General features: G+C 45.8%; 1 protein-coding gene across 1 annotated transcript in view; it reads left to right on the top strand.

Annotated features, from left to right (window-relative positions):
- The window catches only part of LOC118770329 (GRAM domain-containing protein 4-like), a 47,546-nt gene continuing 29,765 nt past the window's right edge, over positions 1-17,781 (top strand). The window contains exons 1-3 of the mRNA XM_036517933.1: positions 1-275; positions 7,460-7,667; positions 14,845-14,965. Coding sequence (XP_036373826.1) covers positions 247-275; positions 7,460-7,667; positions 14,845-14,965 — 358 coding nt within the window. The 5' untranslated portion in view covers positions 1-246. The remainder of the gene's footprint in view (positions 276-7,459; positions 7,668-14,844; positions 14,966-17,781) is intronic.

The raw sequence follows: 17,781 nt of genomic DNA, 5'->3' as shown, positions 1-17,781 counted from the left end.
ATCAACAAGAGGGACTGAAAGACGGGCTGCGTACGGAGAGCTAACGAGCATCCATTCAGTACAAAACCAGTCCACGCTGCGAGATCAAGCAACGACTCTGAATACCAAAGGGAGGTTTATGCGTTTATGGAGCCTAATGTTCAGTTTTGGCTGTGAAAGAGGCGGATCTTTGGAGGTTTTCTGTAGAAGCTGTCAGCAGGTGGAAATCGGAGGCAAATCGCGGGGTCCAGAGCAACCTCAGTGTTAATGAAACTTTGCTACGATTTACGTGCAGGGTAAGAAACTTTTTTTTTATTAATCAACCGTCGGATGTTTATATCTTTCGCACTGAAAGGAAGCAACAGGCTTGACATGGTTTTCATTGTATCGGGATCGCCAGTTACGTTAGGTCGCCGTACAATACTACGGTGTCGGTCGATCGAAACAAATTGTGGCGTATTCGCCCATACTGTGGCGTGCTGGTGTCATAGCGATTGTACATACTAAATATATTAAATAAACACTTCTTCGTCCATTTTTCCTTGTGGCGTTTATATTCGCTACTTTAGCTACAGTGTAACACGCTTTTTGAACAGTCCCAGTGCTCGGAGAATCACATTCATAGCGGTTTTGTAGTTATGTAGGTCCTCTGAGTTGAGGATGCATCATTGTTCATAGCAACATGTGTTGCAAATAGTGTACAGAAGTGTATGATTGTCTCACTTTTTACTGATGGCGTGATGAGCTCATACTTTTGTGGGGCGGAGGGTGAAAGTGGTGGACAGAGTTCAGGGGTCAAGGCCTTGGTTACGATTGCAGCTAGACTAGGTAAGTTTCGACATTAATTACCGGGTAATTTAGTCCTGTCGTGAACTGTCTATATTGATTGTTCTCCATCTCTCTTTTTAGATAAACCAGTTGCATTGGTATGTCTCCTTCGTCATTCTGTGTAATCTGATTCTCCAGCATTCGACAAATAATGAGTTCTTTGTTGATCGTGCCGAATTAAATGTTGGACCGAACAGTGGGGGAAACCATGGGTTCGGTAGTGGTCTACACGAGGCAAGTTCAGTGTTGAGTACCTTCAGTTTGAAGTCAGAGGAAATGGTAAAGCCTTCCTGAAGCTGATGAAGTTTGATAAAGGATGTGGTTCAGAGTGAATCCGATCTGCATGATCGCATATCCGATCAGATTTTGGCATCCGATCACAGTAGTCCTTTTCGGGAGTGTAATTACCTCAGTTTCACGTACTTTGCGCAACATTACTAAGAAACTATGACGCAATCATTTATAAACTGACATTGTCACAAATAATTTTATCTGAGTAATGTTTATCTTTGCATACTCTGAACTATAAGCGCAGGGTTTAGGTGAAAGTTGTGACATGAAGAGGTTCTTTTCTCCCTCTCCTGTATAAAAATCTCAAAATAAATTGCGACGTTACTTAAATTAAACAAACGGGTAATCTTTATTCTGACATTTTATTAATCCCATGAACAGGTGTTTTTTTTTTTTGCACAGGTTTTAAGCATTATTACATTACATTACTGGCATATAGCAGACGGTCCTATCCAGAGCGATTTACATAGATTACATTTCTTTACACGTTACCCATTTATAAAACTGAATAATAGAGCAAATGTGAAAAGTCCCATGATAACTTTTTGCATCATACATTACTCAAGTACATGTAGGAAAGTAAACTTACTCAGTGAATAGTTGAGCTCCTGTTTAGGTGCAGGCCACACTCTCTTTGTATACTTGACTTGTGCTGTGAAAATTGAGCTGCTTTTCTTAAATGTCTGTAGCAGCTCTGTTATATTATCTCCCATCAGCAATGGGCCTCTTTCAGCCTTGTCCTCACCAGCTTGCGCAGTCTTGTTTGGGGGGGGGGGGGGGGGGGGGGGTGTAAGCAAGACAGGGTCAGTCATGGTTCAGAGAGTCCTCCCATGCCTGCAGTGTGAAGTGGCTTGGAGTATAAGCAGACCTCTTGGGCAGGACACCTTTGGACTACAAGACCTTTTCCCTCATTTTGTATCTGTTAATCCTGAGTGCCAAACAGACAGGTAGTGGGCTGTGTTCATTTCATCTGTGATCATCTGTGTGATTTTGGTGTGGCTCTCTTGGTCAGGGTGTGCATTTTAACCACAAAATAATTTTCTATCCACAGTCACTGACAGAAAGAAGAAAAACCTTTCTTACATATTTCAGTCTAATAAAACATCCGTCCACATTCCCGTTTCTTTCTTAAGGGCCAAACAAAAGATAAAGAATGTCAGAAACGCTCTGCTTGTCTTATTATGGTAACTCTTCCTGCTGGTGTGCTGTCTTCCAGCATTGCTGTGATGTTGTTGGTAAATCATTTCATTGGCCATTGGTGATGACTATAATGTTATGAGAATGTTATGCTTTAGCCTCGGGAGCAGGGCTTGTTGTGCAGTGTAAAACACTCATCAATAAAGCAGGTGAATTTAATCTGAGGCAAGCCGCTGCCAAAGAGGCCGGGCAGACATCAGGTAATCAAACATTCACTCAGAGCGCACACACACACTCACTTACATGGAGCAGAGTAGCAGTGTTCTGAATGGAGGGAACATGTTTTAAATGACCTGGTATATCTGCATGAAAATAAGAGAGCTCCACTAAAGAGGCCAGGCAGACACCAGGTAATCAAACATTCATTCAGTGCACACACATATGTATCTAGAAAGGATACACAAACAGACATAGAACAGCAGTGTTCTGAATTGAAGGAACTTGTCTTAAACCATCCAGTTTATCTGCATGAAAGTGAGAGATCATTTTTGAAGTTGACTCATTGTGTTTGTTCAAAAAAACAGTAATGGAAGAATAATCTAATTTTTAGACAGTAAATTAACTTGTAGGCTCTCTCGATTCAGGGAGACGCAAATGGCACCTTGGTACAATGTGCTTGGTAATGGCAGGGTAGCGGTGTTTTCTCTGGTGAAAGAAATCAATGGAGCACTTAACTGCGATGAAGTTCTGATGTGTTTGGAGAGATGGCGATACTGATGGTATGATGTGTTTTTTTTTTTTTTTTTTTTTTTTGGTTTGCTGTACTGTCAGAGTTTCTCCGGGGTTGTGGGGCAGAAACTCATTCTGCTCTCTGACACTGCTATGAATGTGTTTGACACATCGACATCTCAGTGGGAGACGAGAGTCTCATTGCCCCTGGAGGCTGCTTTCTGCAAGCAGTGAAACAATGTCTGTTAGGCGCATGTGTTGTGTCCGATAAGACCTGGGAGGGCACCTTCCGCACATCCCTGAAGTTGCATTTGCCTTATCATGTCACCTTCAACAACAGCCTTGATTGCTAACTGACTCTCAGGCCTGCCTTGCTCAGCCAGTTGAGCATACGCCAGGCAGTAGCTATGCTCTTAAATCCTGTGTAGACCACAGGGAGAACTGCTGGTTGACCTTTTTGTCCCTGGTGTAATGAAGAATGGCTACTGTGTGCTGATTGAGCAATGACTGAGTGGATGAAACGCCCACTGCTTGTTGATTGCTTGGCCCTTGCACATACATTATCTCAGTTTCCAGCATCATTGGCACCAGATGTGTTGTCAGACCAGACTCACAACTGGTATGTGTGGCTACCCTCAGCATGGATGTGGCACCAAATCACCGCTTTCACTTCTGGGAAGTAGTCCTAGAAGACCCCAGCTCCCATGACACGTGTGTTTGTCTGTATGTTTGTGTGTTTGTCTGTATGTTTGTGTGAATGCATGCCAATGCCTTTGTGTGATCTTGCACAGACATGGTGTGAAGACTCAGGTATTCTTCAGTCAGATTGCTGTATCATCCTTGGTCCAGAGCGAACAGGCTGTTTTAATAGCCTACATTTGTTTGCCTGGCACTCTGAGGCCACGCAACAGGCCGATTATGGATTGCCGTTTTTTAAAAAGGGTTTTTGGGGCAGCGCCGCATGCGAAGTGGTGCACTCGGGGATCCTGCGGCATGCTTCCTGGAGCTGGGACCTTTATAATCTGGTCACGAGTGCAGAGCCCACTCCAGGACTGCATGCCGCGGCCCCGGGGAGCACTATGGACTGATTGATTTCTGTCAGATGGAGCTGTGTGTGGCTGCATGTGTGTCTGTGTGTGTATGTGTGCTAGTTAACCTGGCTGACGTCTGGTCAGCATGAAATCCTCAGCTGACTCAGAGTACACTGTGTATACTTTTTGGGGCGCACGACTGTGTGTCTGTGATAGTTTCTATCTGAAATATTTATGAGAAAGAACTCTACTTCCTCTTCATGGAAAGTCCGCCGTGCTCAAAAATAGCTGGTGTCACACCTTCTCAATCTTGCGTGTTTCGTATGAGTTTGGGGTGAGGGCACCTCACCTCAACAGTTCCTCAGTGCTCTCTGCCCACAGTACTTGACTGTGTCAGGAGTGTAAATATAGAAATGACTTTCTCTGGAAGTGAACAGCATGCTCTCTCCACCTGCGTTCAGAAATGACACCAGGGCTGAAGTGGAGTTTTTTACACAGGCTTTCTCCTCTTAGTCTCCTGTAGGTCTCATTAGCAGATATCAGTCCCCAGTCCAGCTCTCTCTCAGCTTCAGCTTCCTGGAATTGGAGCTTCCCTCATTAGCAGTGCCTTATTGGCTGCGTGTGTGTGTGTGTGTGTGTGTGTGTGTGTGTGCGTGCGTGTTTGGGGCGTCTGGCTGAAAGCAAAAGGAAAAGCATACCTTTTTGGTCAGCGCCAGCTCATCTTTCAGAAGTCGCCCCGGGAAAGTGTTCCAGAGAAGAAAGGCAGAAGTGCGGTGAACCCTGGCCAGTAATCGGGCAGCCGGGGCGGGGGTGGATCTTGGTTTCGGTTATTCCTGGGCCTCGGGCACGGGTCCAGTCACCGAGCCGTAGCTCTTCTGAGCGCAGCAGAGCAAGGCTGTGCGGGAGCATGAGCGGAGTGGAACACAGGTAGAAATGTGCGTGGGCGCAGCCGAAAAAGGATACAGGGTTCTCGTGCCGTCTGTGCTGCTCCTGGAGGAACACGAGGAGCAGACAGCGAGTGTAATTACCGCTTCCTTTCGCACATCTGAGGGCTGCCGGCCTCTCCATCCCTTTTACTGAAGGCTGTCGGTCGCAGGTTCGTTAGAGCCCAAATGTGGAGAAAAAGCCCACCGTTCAAAGGAAGATGTTCTGGAAGAATGATTCATCGGGCAGAGACAGGAGTCGGTAAACTGCCTGAGGGGAAAAAGGAAAAAAAAAAAAAAAAACGCGTAGGTCGGAAGCGCCTCTAAACTCGTCTCCAGAAAGCTCTCACCCCCTCACGGGAACTTTCCAGTTTCCCGTTGCTGGAAAGAGGCTCTCCGTTGCTGTTTACATAAAGCCCAGATACCCCATGCAGGGCAGCGTGCCACAATTTGAGTGGGACAGATGACCTCAGAGAGACGGGAAACACTGGGTAATCTGGAGATTACGAGAATGGAGGAGAGAAATGCCTAATCCCTCCACAAATGGCACATCCTGTCATTGTAGTCACGTTAAACAAAACAGTACAAAAATAAATTTAATTTTTCCCTTTTTTTCAGGTTTGTCGTTATATCAGAAGCCCCTTGCCTAAAGTAATAACGATGCTACTAATACGGACTGCAGGTTTTCCATGAGTGATACCTGTTTTATTGTGATGTGTCTGTGGGCTTTTACTGAAGGACGTTGAGTGGAATGATTTGTGTTATGGGATGTACACATTGCACATCACACTCATTCTGTGTGGTTAATATGATCTGATGTGGAATCAGTCCTCTGACCTACAGAGAGAACTGTTCTCGGGTCAGTAAGAAGGTTGCACAAGGAGACTGTAGGAGATAAATTACAGTCACCCTTACGGAAAGAGAAGCTCGATTTCTACCAGAGTGTGTTCAGGGAGTTTGTACAGGGGAGATCCATGAGGAATCTCACCCCTGTCTTAATGAACTGGTGACCCCCTCTTGTCAGGGGGGAGGGCACTTTGACCTGTTCTCAGAGCAGTCTTACCCACATTCAGCAGAGCCACAGAGATAGACCTGTGGTCAGGCAGGTTATGTTCTCCCTTCCAACAGACACACATACAGTGCACATACACACACACACATATAGACACACAGAAGCTCACAGGGGCCCTGTGGTTCGTGTCAGGTTAATGCTGTCTACACAGGACTCTCTTGTTCAGAGGGCTCCATTTCTCTGCTCCCCTGGGCTTGTCATCCCTTTTCAACAAAATGGCCTTAAGGGATTCTGGGAAATCTATTACAGTAATTGCTTGTCTCACCACAATTGTTTCTCTCTCAGTTCTGTCCAGGTTCAGCAAGAATTTTTTTTTTTGTTTGTTTTTGATGTTTGATATCACTGGAAACTTTAATAATGAATGCACTACTGATATTTGCAGAATCGGTCTAGAGTCAGGGGTGAGGATCAGAGCAGTGATCTTCATCTTAGCTGTGCACTGGACATGCTCACGTTGTTAGCAAGATTGTTTTTGTTTAAAACACATTTCCACCCAAAGGGAAGGAGCTTTTGTCTTATTCCACCAGACAGCGATGTCACCTGTGATATTGCATGTGTGTCACTGTGCTTGCCCAAGGTGAGCCTACCAATCTAGCCTTTTCTTTTACCCGCAGGTAGAACAATGGCCGTGCGTGGGCGAGGGTTTTAGCGCTGTAATGCATGATTGGATCAGTTATAAAATGACAGGTGGCATGTTTGATGGGAATTGAGGAAGGCGATAGCTTGGAGACATGCTCACTGTGTGGATCATCAGCGAGCACAACGATGTCTATACCTCCTTCATCGGAAGCAGTGGATTTATGAACGTACCGTGAAGCCAGCCTGACAGCAAGGAGCCCGATTAAATTATCACTTTGATACCCAGCAGATACAAACCCAGCACTGTATCTACATGTCATCACTGTGGACTAAAGAGCTGCTTTAGGTTTAAAAAAAAAAAAAAAAAACATATCTGTCTTTGCCTGATTTGTGTTGTCTTTTCTAGGAACGATCAATACCTTGGAAATACTTGGTAATAGGATACAGCCAACATGTGTCTCTGGCCTATCTGTATATTTCCAGCTTCCCTATGTTGTCGACTAAGGAAGGGGGCATATATTTATGTTTGACTATGATTGCTTTTATATGAATTCTTTTTAAATAACAGTCGGATGGGCTTGCAGCTGTATTCTTTCACCACAGTCAACATTACGGAGTGCAGCTGACCCCGGAATAGAGTAATTCATTGTTAGTATGAATTTTCCTGTCTAATAGTGTGAGTGAACGCAGATCTCTGTCATTACTTCCGTAGAGAGAAATGGACTGCTGGGGTGAAAAAAGGTAGCGGAGTTTGGGATGTCAAATCTTGGAATCTGTACAACCTTCAAATATCAAATGATTTAACATGCCCCAAACAACATGACTGAACATGACATGACTTATTTTTGTCTGACTGTTAAATTCATTTGTCCTTTTTTGTTCCCCTGCAGGAATGCCGTTCACCATGTTAAGGTAAAGCAGAGGAATCCTGTGTTGAACATGCTAAAGCGCTTGGACAAAATCAGGTTCAGAGGTCAGAAGCGAGATGAGTTCCTGGATCTGGCCGAGTCCCCCAACGCGTCTGACAATGAATGTAGCGATGAGATCCTGGTGAAGCCTCGGGCCTCCCTCCGAGAGGCGGAAGACCTGCGAGACCCTGTAAGAACGCACCGCCGTCTAGAGGAGTGAGGCTGCGTGAACTTTAAAACGGGTGGAAGTATAACACATTGTTAGTGACTCTTTGGTTTCGGTCAGTTTTCTGACCAGTGTTTTTTGCTCACCAGTCTTGCTGAGCAGATTCTTTTGATTGGTCTGGCAACTGATTGACAGCTCTTTTTAGCCTATTATTGAGTTCATGAAGCCTTTCTCGATCAGTGCAGTGCTCTGTATAAGAGCATCTGCTAAATGATGTAATGTATGTATTCGAGATGGCAGGTTGAGGGTCATTGAACTCATCCACCAATGTCTTGGCATGCACATGTGATAATCTGCAGCTTTGTTAGCTGAGGAATGTGTTGTTTTTCTGGCCGCGTTCAGTGTTATTTTTCTTACTCCACGGCGTCTTTCACAACAGTGTCAGGGAAAAACAATGAGAGATTTTTTATGTTTAATGCTCCTTTGGTCTTGGCAGCTCCAGACAGCTTCATTAAGTCAATACATGGCCCTCGAAAAGGAACGATGGCTTGTTTTAGGAGTATTTCTGCCCATGAGTTCCTTTGATGCTCGGCGGTCATGTTTATTCAGCCCTTTCCTGTTGATCTGTTCTTGGGCAAGGATTGCGGGAAAGGGCCCTGAATGTGACCGGTAACTTTGCTGTCTATTTTGGAGTAAACCAAGTTCCGATGCATTTTAGATGAAATTAGATCATCCTAAACCATCATGCCTCAAAGGGGAATTTTTTCTCTGTACACTTGTTTTTTTTGTCCGATTGATTCATTTTTCATGGCGTAAAACAGTTTTGAGATTCCTTTAAGCTAAGCCTTGAGGGAGATTTTTTTCAGACATTCCAGTCTTGTTGTCGCAAACACCCTTTTTTAATGTTCTGTGCCGTTGTACCGTCTGTCTTGGGCCAAACATAAGATAAGTCACTTGATTGTATAATCTCCTTTATTATGCTTTTTTTCCCATTCCTTTAATCAGTGCATCTGTTTTGTAATGTAAACTACAGGTCTTTTTCCTAAGAGCCGTCCTTTAGGCAAAAGCGCATGTGACGTCTCACACACGGGGGTTGTGACGTGGTTCTAGTTCTGAAGAGACGGTGGAAAGGCTTAGCGCCCGCTGGTGTCTGCCTATACCTCTGCTGTGCCAGGAGTGTGGGCAGTGGTTGCTTTGAGGTGATTTTAGTTAAACATGGAGGAAGGTCTCCTGAGGAACCATGTGTTCAATGCTAAGCGCTTTGTTTATATCTGATTGCGTGTCCTTTCTGAAACTCCCCTGAAACTCTGAAACACCATCTATAAACGGTGCGGCCAGTGAAAAAGAAGGTGAGGCATTTGCAGGTCGGTGTTGGGTTGATTGACAGCCCTGTTCCTGGAAGGAGAGCTTTGCTGGGTGTTCTCTGAATCGCGCTCTGTGAACCTGATCCAGGTGATGTTCTTGCACTCCAGGAACACGGCTCTCCGCATATGCTAGAGAGTGCAGCTCCGGATCACAGCGTCTTTTAACTTGACCTTTGAAAACCCTAGAGCGAGTGGGGTCTGTCCTTGCAGGTTTCATCTCTGTTCAGTGTGTGTGGTGCTGTGTGATGTGTCTGATGGACGACCGGTGGCGGCAGTGTATGGATGATGAATTCAGTCCTGTCACTCATCTGATGTCGTTATCCCCCTTAATTAGGAGCTGAGCTTCAGAACAAGATAAACCAAAGAGAAATCATTCATTTAAAACTGAGATGATGACATAATTTCTTCCCAGAAGAAAAAGGCTTGTTAATAATTAAAACACAATGTGCTTGTAGTACATGGACCTCTCCAATAAAGAGCGAGTGCTTTAAGCAGAGATTTGCAAGCAGGTCAAGAGTCAGATTGGTCCTTGTAACAGCTGGGTCTCATGACTGGAGGGGAAGCTGCTTCGGCAGAAGATGGAAACCCACACACAGCTGTAAACATCACAAGCGCGGCCTTGCAAATTCTCTTTGCGCGTGGTGGGGATTTTGGATCCCTGAATTAGGAAGCTTGGAAGTCGTGCTCATTGGTGAATGTGTGTTGTGGTCGGGAAGGTGATAGTTACCTCTGTAAAAAGCAGCGGGATGCACTGTAAGGTCGGTGACAGTAAGTTGACACGAGAAGCCCCTCCCTACAAGCTTGCCCAAATCAGCTCTTGTTCCAGGCATCCCTGTTGTGTACGCGTTGAGGTGGAAGTTTTATTATCAAAATGAATGTGTGCACAGAAACATTTCTTCACTCTGTGGCACTGGAAAGGGCACATCCACTTATCTGTCCCCAGAGGTGGCTATTTTTTTCCCCTCGTGTCTGTAGATAAAGGATCTTTAGTGAGCCTCTGCACCTTGGGCCTCTTTCCAGCCATTCAATGTGTGCGGCAACGTGTTTGCAGGAAGGATGCCGGGCTGGTTTCCACAGAAACGGTTCAGGCAATGGTCTTGCTGAGGTGATCCTGCTTTGACCTGAAGTCCCTGAGGAAATTGAAGTGGGTTTTCTTGTATATAAATCACACGGGGCACAGGAAACAGTGGCAGGGAATATGGATATCTCTGTACAACTGTGAATTCACTTCAAAGATAAAATCAACATCACTGTCTGTATATACATCATTATATACATATTATATACACATGTATATAATCAAATGGGTATAAAAGTAGACATGAAGTGTGAGAGATGGTAGTAGGTGTGGTGAACCATGCAGGACAGGTAGATGTGACTCCACAGACACCTTGGAACGGTTACCTGTGTGAATCGCAAGTTTTACAGAATCATTTCCTTCCACAAGATATTTTCACATTTAAATATCTTCGGGTCCCTGTTGATATTTGACATTCAGTACTGTTTGAAGGGTTATGACCCAGTGTTCCTACTGGCTCTAATATCCAGGAGGATGATAAATCCACAATATGTTTTGAAAGGAGCTGAAATAAGGCAGTTGGCAGTCTATAAGAAGGCAATCAATTTTATAGTCAACGAAGAAAAAGGGCAAAATGTCACCAGATGTCTATTATTAATCTTCATGGCAAAAACGGAAAACCAAAGGAATATCCCCAAATCAATCAAAAGGAAGGCGGTGTGTCGTGACTCACTCCTCTGTGCCGGAAGCGAGCAAGAGGTGAACATCATTGTGGCCTGTAAAGTGACACCATGTGCCTCAGTCTGACAAATGCTTCAGAAATGACTGCTCAACCTATGATGGACTGGCACGACATCATGATGATCTGGGCTAGATCAGGCTACACTCTCTACCCTCTTCTTTGCAAACATGCCTCGGCTTTTTTCCAGCATGTTAGCGTTCGCTGTTGCGACTTTGTCTGGAAATGCTTCTCTTTTTGGTTTGGACAGGGGGTTATTCAAAATGCTGATACTGCTTCATAGAGGACGTTTGTGTTGTTTGAACATGCCTGTTGAGTCTAGATGCCATTCGTTCCACAGGAAGTTTTCAGGGAGTATGGATTCAGTACTAGAATGGCACAGGGCATCAATACCCGAAAGTAAGTGATCCAGCCTATATATTGGGTGGTGCTTTAGAGATCCTCGCGGCACTGGTGCTCGTGAAAGTAAGAAAAAAATAGAGCTGTCATGACACAGCATTGTACCAGCAAGCAAGCAATCTTCTCATCTACTACAACGAAGGTGGAGGTAACAAGGCCCTTGCTGGGGTAACACTATCAGACAGTGTTGAAAAGATGAGAGACAGAAATGCCAAGGGACAGCTCCTACCCCAAAACGCACCTAGACTAATGGTGGTGTCCCCATAAGGAGCACCGAGAGCAGTCATAATCGAGAGCTGCTCATGGCAGCTTGAGAGTCACTGAGGCTCCTTTCATCCCTGCTCTGTTATGCAAACTTCACCCAAATGGAGCTGCTGTGTTTCCGTAATTCTCTCATTTCATGCCGCAAAATGAGCCCTTTGTTTTAGCCAGTCATACATTTCATATTCCCTTTATGTTGTCATTGTTTCACTTTGAGGTCTGTATAAATAGGGAAAAATTCAAAAAGAGTAATTTGCAACTCATTTGAATGGCTGCCTTTACCTGCACTCTCACTGTGCGTGTAGGAAATATGCAAATCACAGTAGGTTTTCTGTCTGAATGCATGGTCAAAACCCAACAACGATGCTACAGGTCAATCTTTGACTTTTCCAGCTGGGTCACCTGTTAAATTTTAAGATTTGTATTGTTCTCCTTATTTTCCAGGTGATAATTCATTGTTTATGTTATCATTGGTATATTTTGTAGTAGTCTTAAAGGGATACTCATAGGACAATACAGAATTGTAAATGAATTAAAACATACCCAAAGTCTTGGGTTTTTGGTTTAGGTGGCAGAATCGGTCACTAATGACTGGCTTTCTATCAAGACCAAACCAGTTAAAGGCAAAACTCCCTGTATCATTTTAATACGTCTTAGTTCTGATTTGCCCGCTTTTCTTTCAAGAATAATCCCCCCAAGTAGATACGTGTGTTTTTCTTTTGAAAATACGACAGTTCTTTCCTCTCATCAGATCAGCGAAACCTTTTTCTGTGTACCCCTCCGCCGCGGTCTCAAAGCCCGCGCTTTTGCGAAACGTCCCTGCGGGCGAGGAGTGAGGCGGCTCTTTGCGACGCAGTGGGCTTGCTGTCCCGGAGGGCGACGTTTCCCGACAGCGTTTTCAGAAAAACGGGTTCTGTTGTGGAGAACACATCAAGAAGAAGGGAGATGAGTCACGAGTCACCGTCAGGAAACTCTCTGAATAGCTCTCTGCGTGGCGTTCGCTCTTGCCTTTCAGGCTCAAGGCCTTCGCTGCCGGTACTCCTTTCTCTGCCCCCCCCCCCTGCTCCCCCCCTCGAGACAACCCCTAGCTTTCGTTATCTTGTATCTTGGCCGCGGCAGCTCCTTGCATTTTGTTGCATTTGGCTCATGGAAAATGTTCTTTGCTTTTAATTAAACATTTTGTCTCTCTAAAGAAAACCAGTAAAATGTGATGGTGGAGAAAACTAAATCCTCTGGAATGTGTTCTGAATGTAACAGCACACACATTGTTTGTTTTGCTCGCTTTAATGCTTATTTCGGTCTTTTACCGCTAGGAGAATTTTGCAGCTCTGATATCACTATACGGCTTTTTTTTTGTGTTTGCTCAAAAAATAACCCGTCTTCAAATCTGCAGTGGAAGGATGCATTTAAAAATGTATTGACCTAAAATGCACAGTTGTTGTAAAAAGCATTCTGGAGGCATTTCAATACGGATATATTTTTTTAAAATAAATCAAAGACCAGAGGGCGGTCTTAACATTCCTTTTGTTCTTACAGATATATGGGAAGGGGGAGGAGAATCGATCCCTGGACAGCATTTCTTAGTGTATTACTCCTGAGTTGGACCTGCAGCAGTTACTTAATGATAGTTGTGATATTTGCATTGCATTGATACACCCGAGTTGCATTATGTTGGCAGTCTTGGGATAAATACCTGGGGTGGTCCATAAGTACTGGCAATTTCTAGCAATACTAGGGTTGGTGCAGACATTCACAATTCACAGTGTTATTTGGTTTGTTCTGTGGAAGACTCCTGGCACTGCCGCAAACTTCAACTTGTCAGTTTTGTAGATGCTTTAAAGGAGTTTGACCATTGTTGGTCTGATGAGCTGTGCTCTCTCCCCATGTTAAAGTTTGACATTTTGCCAGCAAAATGACATCCTAGCTGGGTTTTGTCTGAACTCTTTGTTATACAGGAGCTCTGGTGCATTGCTGATTTTCTCTCATTCTCGATCCCACAATGCACTGCGGTGGTTCACTCCTAATCTGTGCTCTGTGCAGCGGTGCTATAGCCTGTTTTAGCCTGTTTCACCCCCCCCCCCCCCATTTCATCTCTCCCTCCCTGCATGTTTTACTTTCCCTACCTTTAGTCCCGGCTGGCACTCTCACTCTTTTTCTCCTCTCTCTCACTCTCTCTCTCTCTCGCTCTCCCTCTGCATTCCTCTCAGTTTCTCTATCTCTGAGGCACAGTATGTCTGCTGCAGTCTCCTGCTCTCTGGGCTGTGCAGATGACAGCCAGCACGATGGATTAAGATACGCTGCAGTTTCCGTGCCTGATCGGCTGGTGCAGGGTGTCTGCTGCAGTGCCTGTGTGTGAGCGTGTGTGAGCTTGTGAGGATGTGAGTCTCTGTGTGTGTGTGTGTGTGTGTGAGCGTGTGAGGATGTGAGTCTGTGTGTGTGTGTGTGTGTGTGTGTGTGTGTGTGTGTGTGTGTGTGCATGAGCGTAAGCGTGTGTGAGCATGTGTGAGCGCATGGGAGCGTGTTTGAGCGTGTGAGCATGTGAGTCTGTGTGTGAGCATGTGCGTGAGTGTAAGCGTGTGTGCGTGTGTGCATGTGTGTTTGTGCGTGTGTGTGTGTGTGTGTGTGTGTGTGTGTGTGTGCTTGTGTGTGAGCGCATGCGTGAGCATAAGCATGTATGAGCGTGTGTGTGTGTCTGCGTGCGCGTGTGTGTGTGTGTGTGTGTGTGTGTGTGTGTGTGTGCGTGGGCGTGTGCATAAGCATGTGTGAGCGCGTGTGTGTGTGTCTGTGCGTGTGCGTGTGTTTGTGTGTGAGCGTGTGTGTGTGTGTCTGTGCGTGTGCGTGTGTTTGTGTGTGAGCGTGTGTGTGTGTCTGTGCGTGTGCGTGTGTTTGTGTGTGAGCGTGTGTGTGTGTGCGTGTGTCTGTGCGTGTGCGTGTGTGTGTGTGCCCACAGTAGCAGACACAGGAACCTCTTAAAGGGAAATTCCTGTGTTGGACTGCAGGTGCTTTGTGTCTGAACCGGCAGTGTCAAAGAACTGCAGGGCTCCACGTTTCAGACACTCTCTCCCACTCTCTCGCCCCCCACCTCCCTCTCATTCTTTCTCTCTCTGTGTCCCCCCCCACTCCCTCCCTCCTCTCTCTCTTTCTCTCTCTCACTCCCTCCCTCCTGCGCATAGAACAGCAGAGTCAGGGGGAAACTGTGAAATGGGATGACTCAGTCAGAGCCATTGATTCATCTTTTTTGGGGGAGATAAGAGGGCGGTAGAGATTGCATTGCTGTCGTGTTTTTTAGAACACCTCAGAACGCAGCAAGAGGAAATTGCAGTGGCATTGTAAGTCTCTCCTCAGCCCAGGCCTGTGAGCGGATGTGTTTCTCACCTTTTTTTTTTTGACGAACGCGCTCTCTGTTCTCTGCGCCCGCAGGCTGGTCCAGGTGCTCTCAACATGGCCGCTGCCATTCAGGACTTCCAGCGGACGGAGTCGGAGAGGTTGAACGAGGTCAAAGGTCATCTGGAAATTGCCTTACTGGAGAAGCACTTCTTACGTGAGTAACCGACGGGAAGCTGTTTGCCTTGCTGCTCATACGCGCACACACGCACACACACACACACACACACACACACACACACGCACGTATGCACACACACACACACACACACGCACACGCGCGCGCACACACACACACACGCGAGAGAGAGGAAGAGCCGGCAGCCCTGGGGAACGACATGACCAATCCAGGGCTGCGGGAGTTTCCACGCTCCTGACGCAGTGCAGGCAGATGGGAGATCCTCCGGCTGGGAGATCCCGGGGCTGTGGGCCCAGTTCTCGCAGGCGGCGCGTGTAACCGAACAGGACGGCTGTCCTGAGCAGCAGTGGAGGGCTGGGGGTCCAGTAAGCATGCGGTTCTCTCTGTCCGGTGCTGTTCTTCCTCTCGCCTCGACAAAGCCACATAAGTCTCGGTAAATAAAAAGCCACTGCTGTGTTCAGTGAAATCCTCACAGCTGCAGTGGCATGGTGGTTTGATGGGGTCTGGCTCGGGCATGCTTTCCTTTTCTGGAGGTACGGTGTTGTTCATGACAATGTGAACGTTTGATTAGCCTTAGCCCGTTGCTTGTACTCCGCAGGGATTATTCTGAAAAGTGTGAACAATTGAGGTGAGATTTCAGCTGATGTATAACAGGTATGAATGCAGCTGCCGTGTAGGAAAAGGCTGCTGAAAACATGGAGACAGTGCAGGGTGTTTTTATCAGTAGAACAGACTGCACTGTCAGTGCTTTTTCTACCGTAAAACGATCTGCAATGATTGCGTTACTGTGGGCTTGGCATCAGTGCTGTTTGTGCTGAACATGTCCTCTGATCTTTAAATCAGCACATCTGTACAGCACTGATACTGAAAGCACAAGCCTGACATTTTCTTCAGTCCTAGTAGTTGGTACGCTGGTGGGTGTGTAAAGATGGCCAAACAGAGACTGCAGTGGCAATCACACTTTTTTTGATACTCATTTTTGGGACATCTCCAATGGAATGTATGTGATTTTTTTTCGATGCTTATTTTTGGGGGATCTCCAAGGGACTGTATGTGACAGAAGGTGATTTTACACTGGGACGCCTGTGATGTTAGTGGTGGTAGCCTTAGCAGCTGGGGTTACACACTACTATCTGGTTCGGCTGCTACCAGCATGGAGTCCAGCGAGGAGGGAGGAGGATTGACCTGCAGGACAGATCTCAGTTGCTTTCTTGCTCTGTGAATCCTCCCAGATTTCCATGGTCTTCTTACAGTACTGTACTTCGGTGCACAGTTGCAGAAAGTATGCGTCTGTTTTAACACCTCTCACGCATGTGTGCACACACACATTTACATACTGCGTGCACACACACACACACACCCACACACATAAGGCTTTTCACAGCAGAAAGGTTTATGTGTCAGAGCAGAACCTAAAGGTAGACTCTACGTAATTGAAGCACTGTATAACCTTCCTTTAACCGACGGTAGCATCCCATCTGTGATTCTGGCTGTGTCAGCACTGTGGGCCTATAATTATACTGCTGCATAATTATACTGCTATACTTCCTCTGTGGACCCAGCATCATGTGCTGGAAGCCACTGGAGGGCAGAGGGAGGCCCTGTCCTACAGATGTAAGCTGGGCTGTGTTACTCTCAGGTGTAGAGCTGGTCTCTCGCTCTGTGATGTGTTACTCTCAGTGGTAGAGCTGGTCTCTCTGCACATTCTGTGTTACTCTCAGGTATAGAGCTGGTCTCTGTGTGTGCTGTTAATTTCCATTCTAGAGTTGGTCTCTGTGCTATGTTATTCTCAGACATGGAACTCATCTCTCAGATTTAGAGATGGTTTCTGTATGCATACTACATTAATCATGAGTTTAGAGATGTACTTTCTGTGTGTGCTATATTAGTCTGGAGTTGGTCTCTCTCTGGATGGTACATTACTCATAGGTTTAGAGCTGGTCTCTCAGTGCTACATTACTCCTAAGGTTTAGTGCTGGCATTTCATGGCCCTGGTTGTGCTGCTGGAACTCATGTTTCTCTCATACCAGAGTTTTAACTCCTCCCCGGCAGACATTGGTGTTATTCTGTTGTTCAGCATGAGGTTAAGGGTTAGAGCATTGTAGCAGATTGCAAAAAGAGTGTCCATAAATAATTTGAATTGCACTCAGTATGTAGTTGCCTTCTATCAAGCCTCCACTTCACAAACCACAATTATGAGCAGACACTTCAGTGAGATTATCTGGCCAGTGTAATTGGACATCAGGGAGCCCTGGAGCGTTTGAGTCCATTAGTAACAAGTGGAGCTCTGTTTAGTTTGATTGGAGAAGTAGTGATGCAGGGCAGATAATGAGCCTGGATGAATGGCAAGGCCGAGGGGTCCCTAAGATTAAGCAGCGAACCGGGCCTGTGTTCTGACCACAGCTACACTGCAGATCTGGGGCCTCCTCATGACGATGCATGTTGGTTACTACATGTCGGAAAAGTCAAGGGTGGAAAGCAATGGAATCTGCACTGGGAAAAGTCACTGTAAAAGTATTGAAACAAGGAAGATAACATGTAGGCTTTGTATTGTTTTTCAGCATGTTTGAGGATGTTGGCCATTCATTATTATATCCAGTCACGCAGAACGGTATTCACGGAAGTGATTGAAGGTACCATAGCAGTGGCCCACCTATGAATTGAACATGCAATCTTCTGGTTACAAATATAGCCCCTTTACCACTACACCACACTGCCCCCATCATGCTGACCTCATTTTTCGAAACTCCAAGATGAGCCAGTCTCTGGGGTGTTCCAGGAGCAATCGGGCTGTAAACCCTGCTTCTCTCTTTCTCTCAGTTAAATTCAGTTCC

The sequence above is a fragment of the Megalops cyprinoides genome, chromosome 23 (genome assembly GCF_013368585.1).
Source record: "Megalops cyprinoides isolate fMegCyp1 chromosome 23, fMegCyp1.pri, whole genome shotgun sequence".
Classification (NCBI taxonomy): Eukaryota; Metazoa; Chordata; class Actinopteri; order Elopiformes; family Megalopidae; genus Megalops; species Megalops cyprinoides.
Note: the sequence above shows the minus strand (reverse complement) of the source record. Positions and strands in the feature narration are given on the sequence as shown.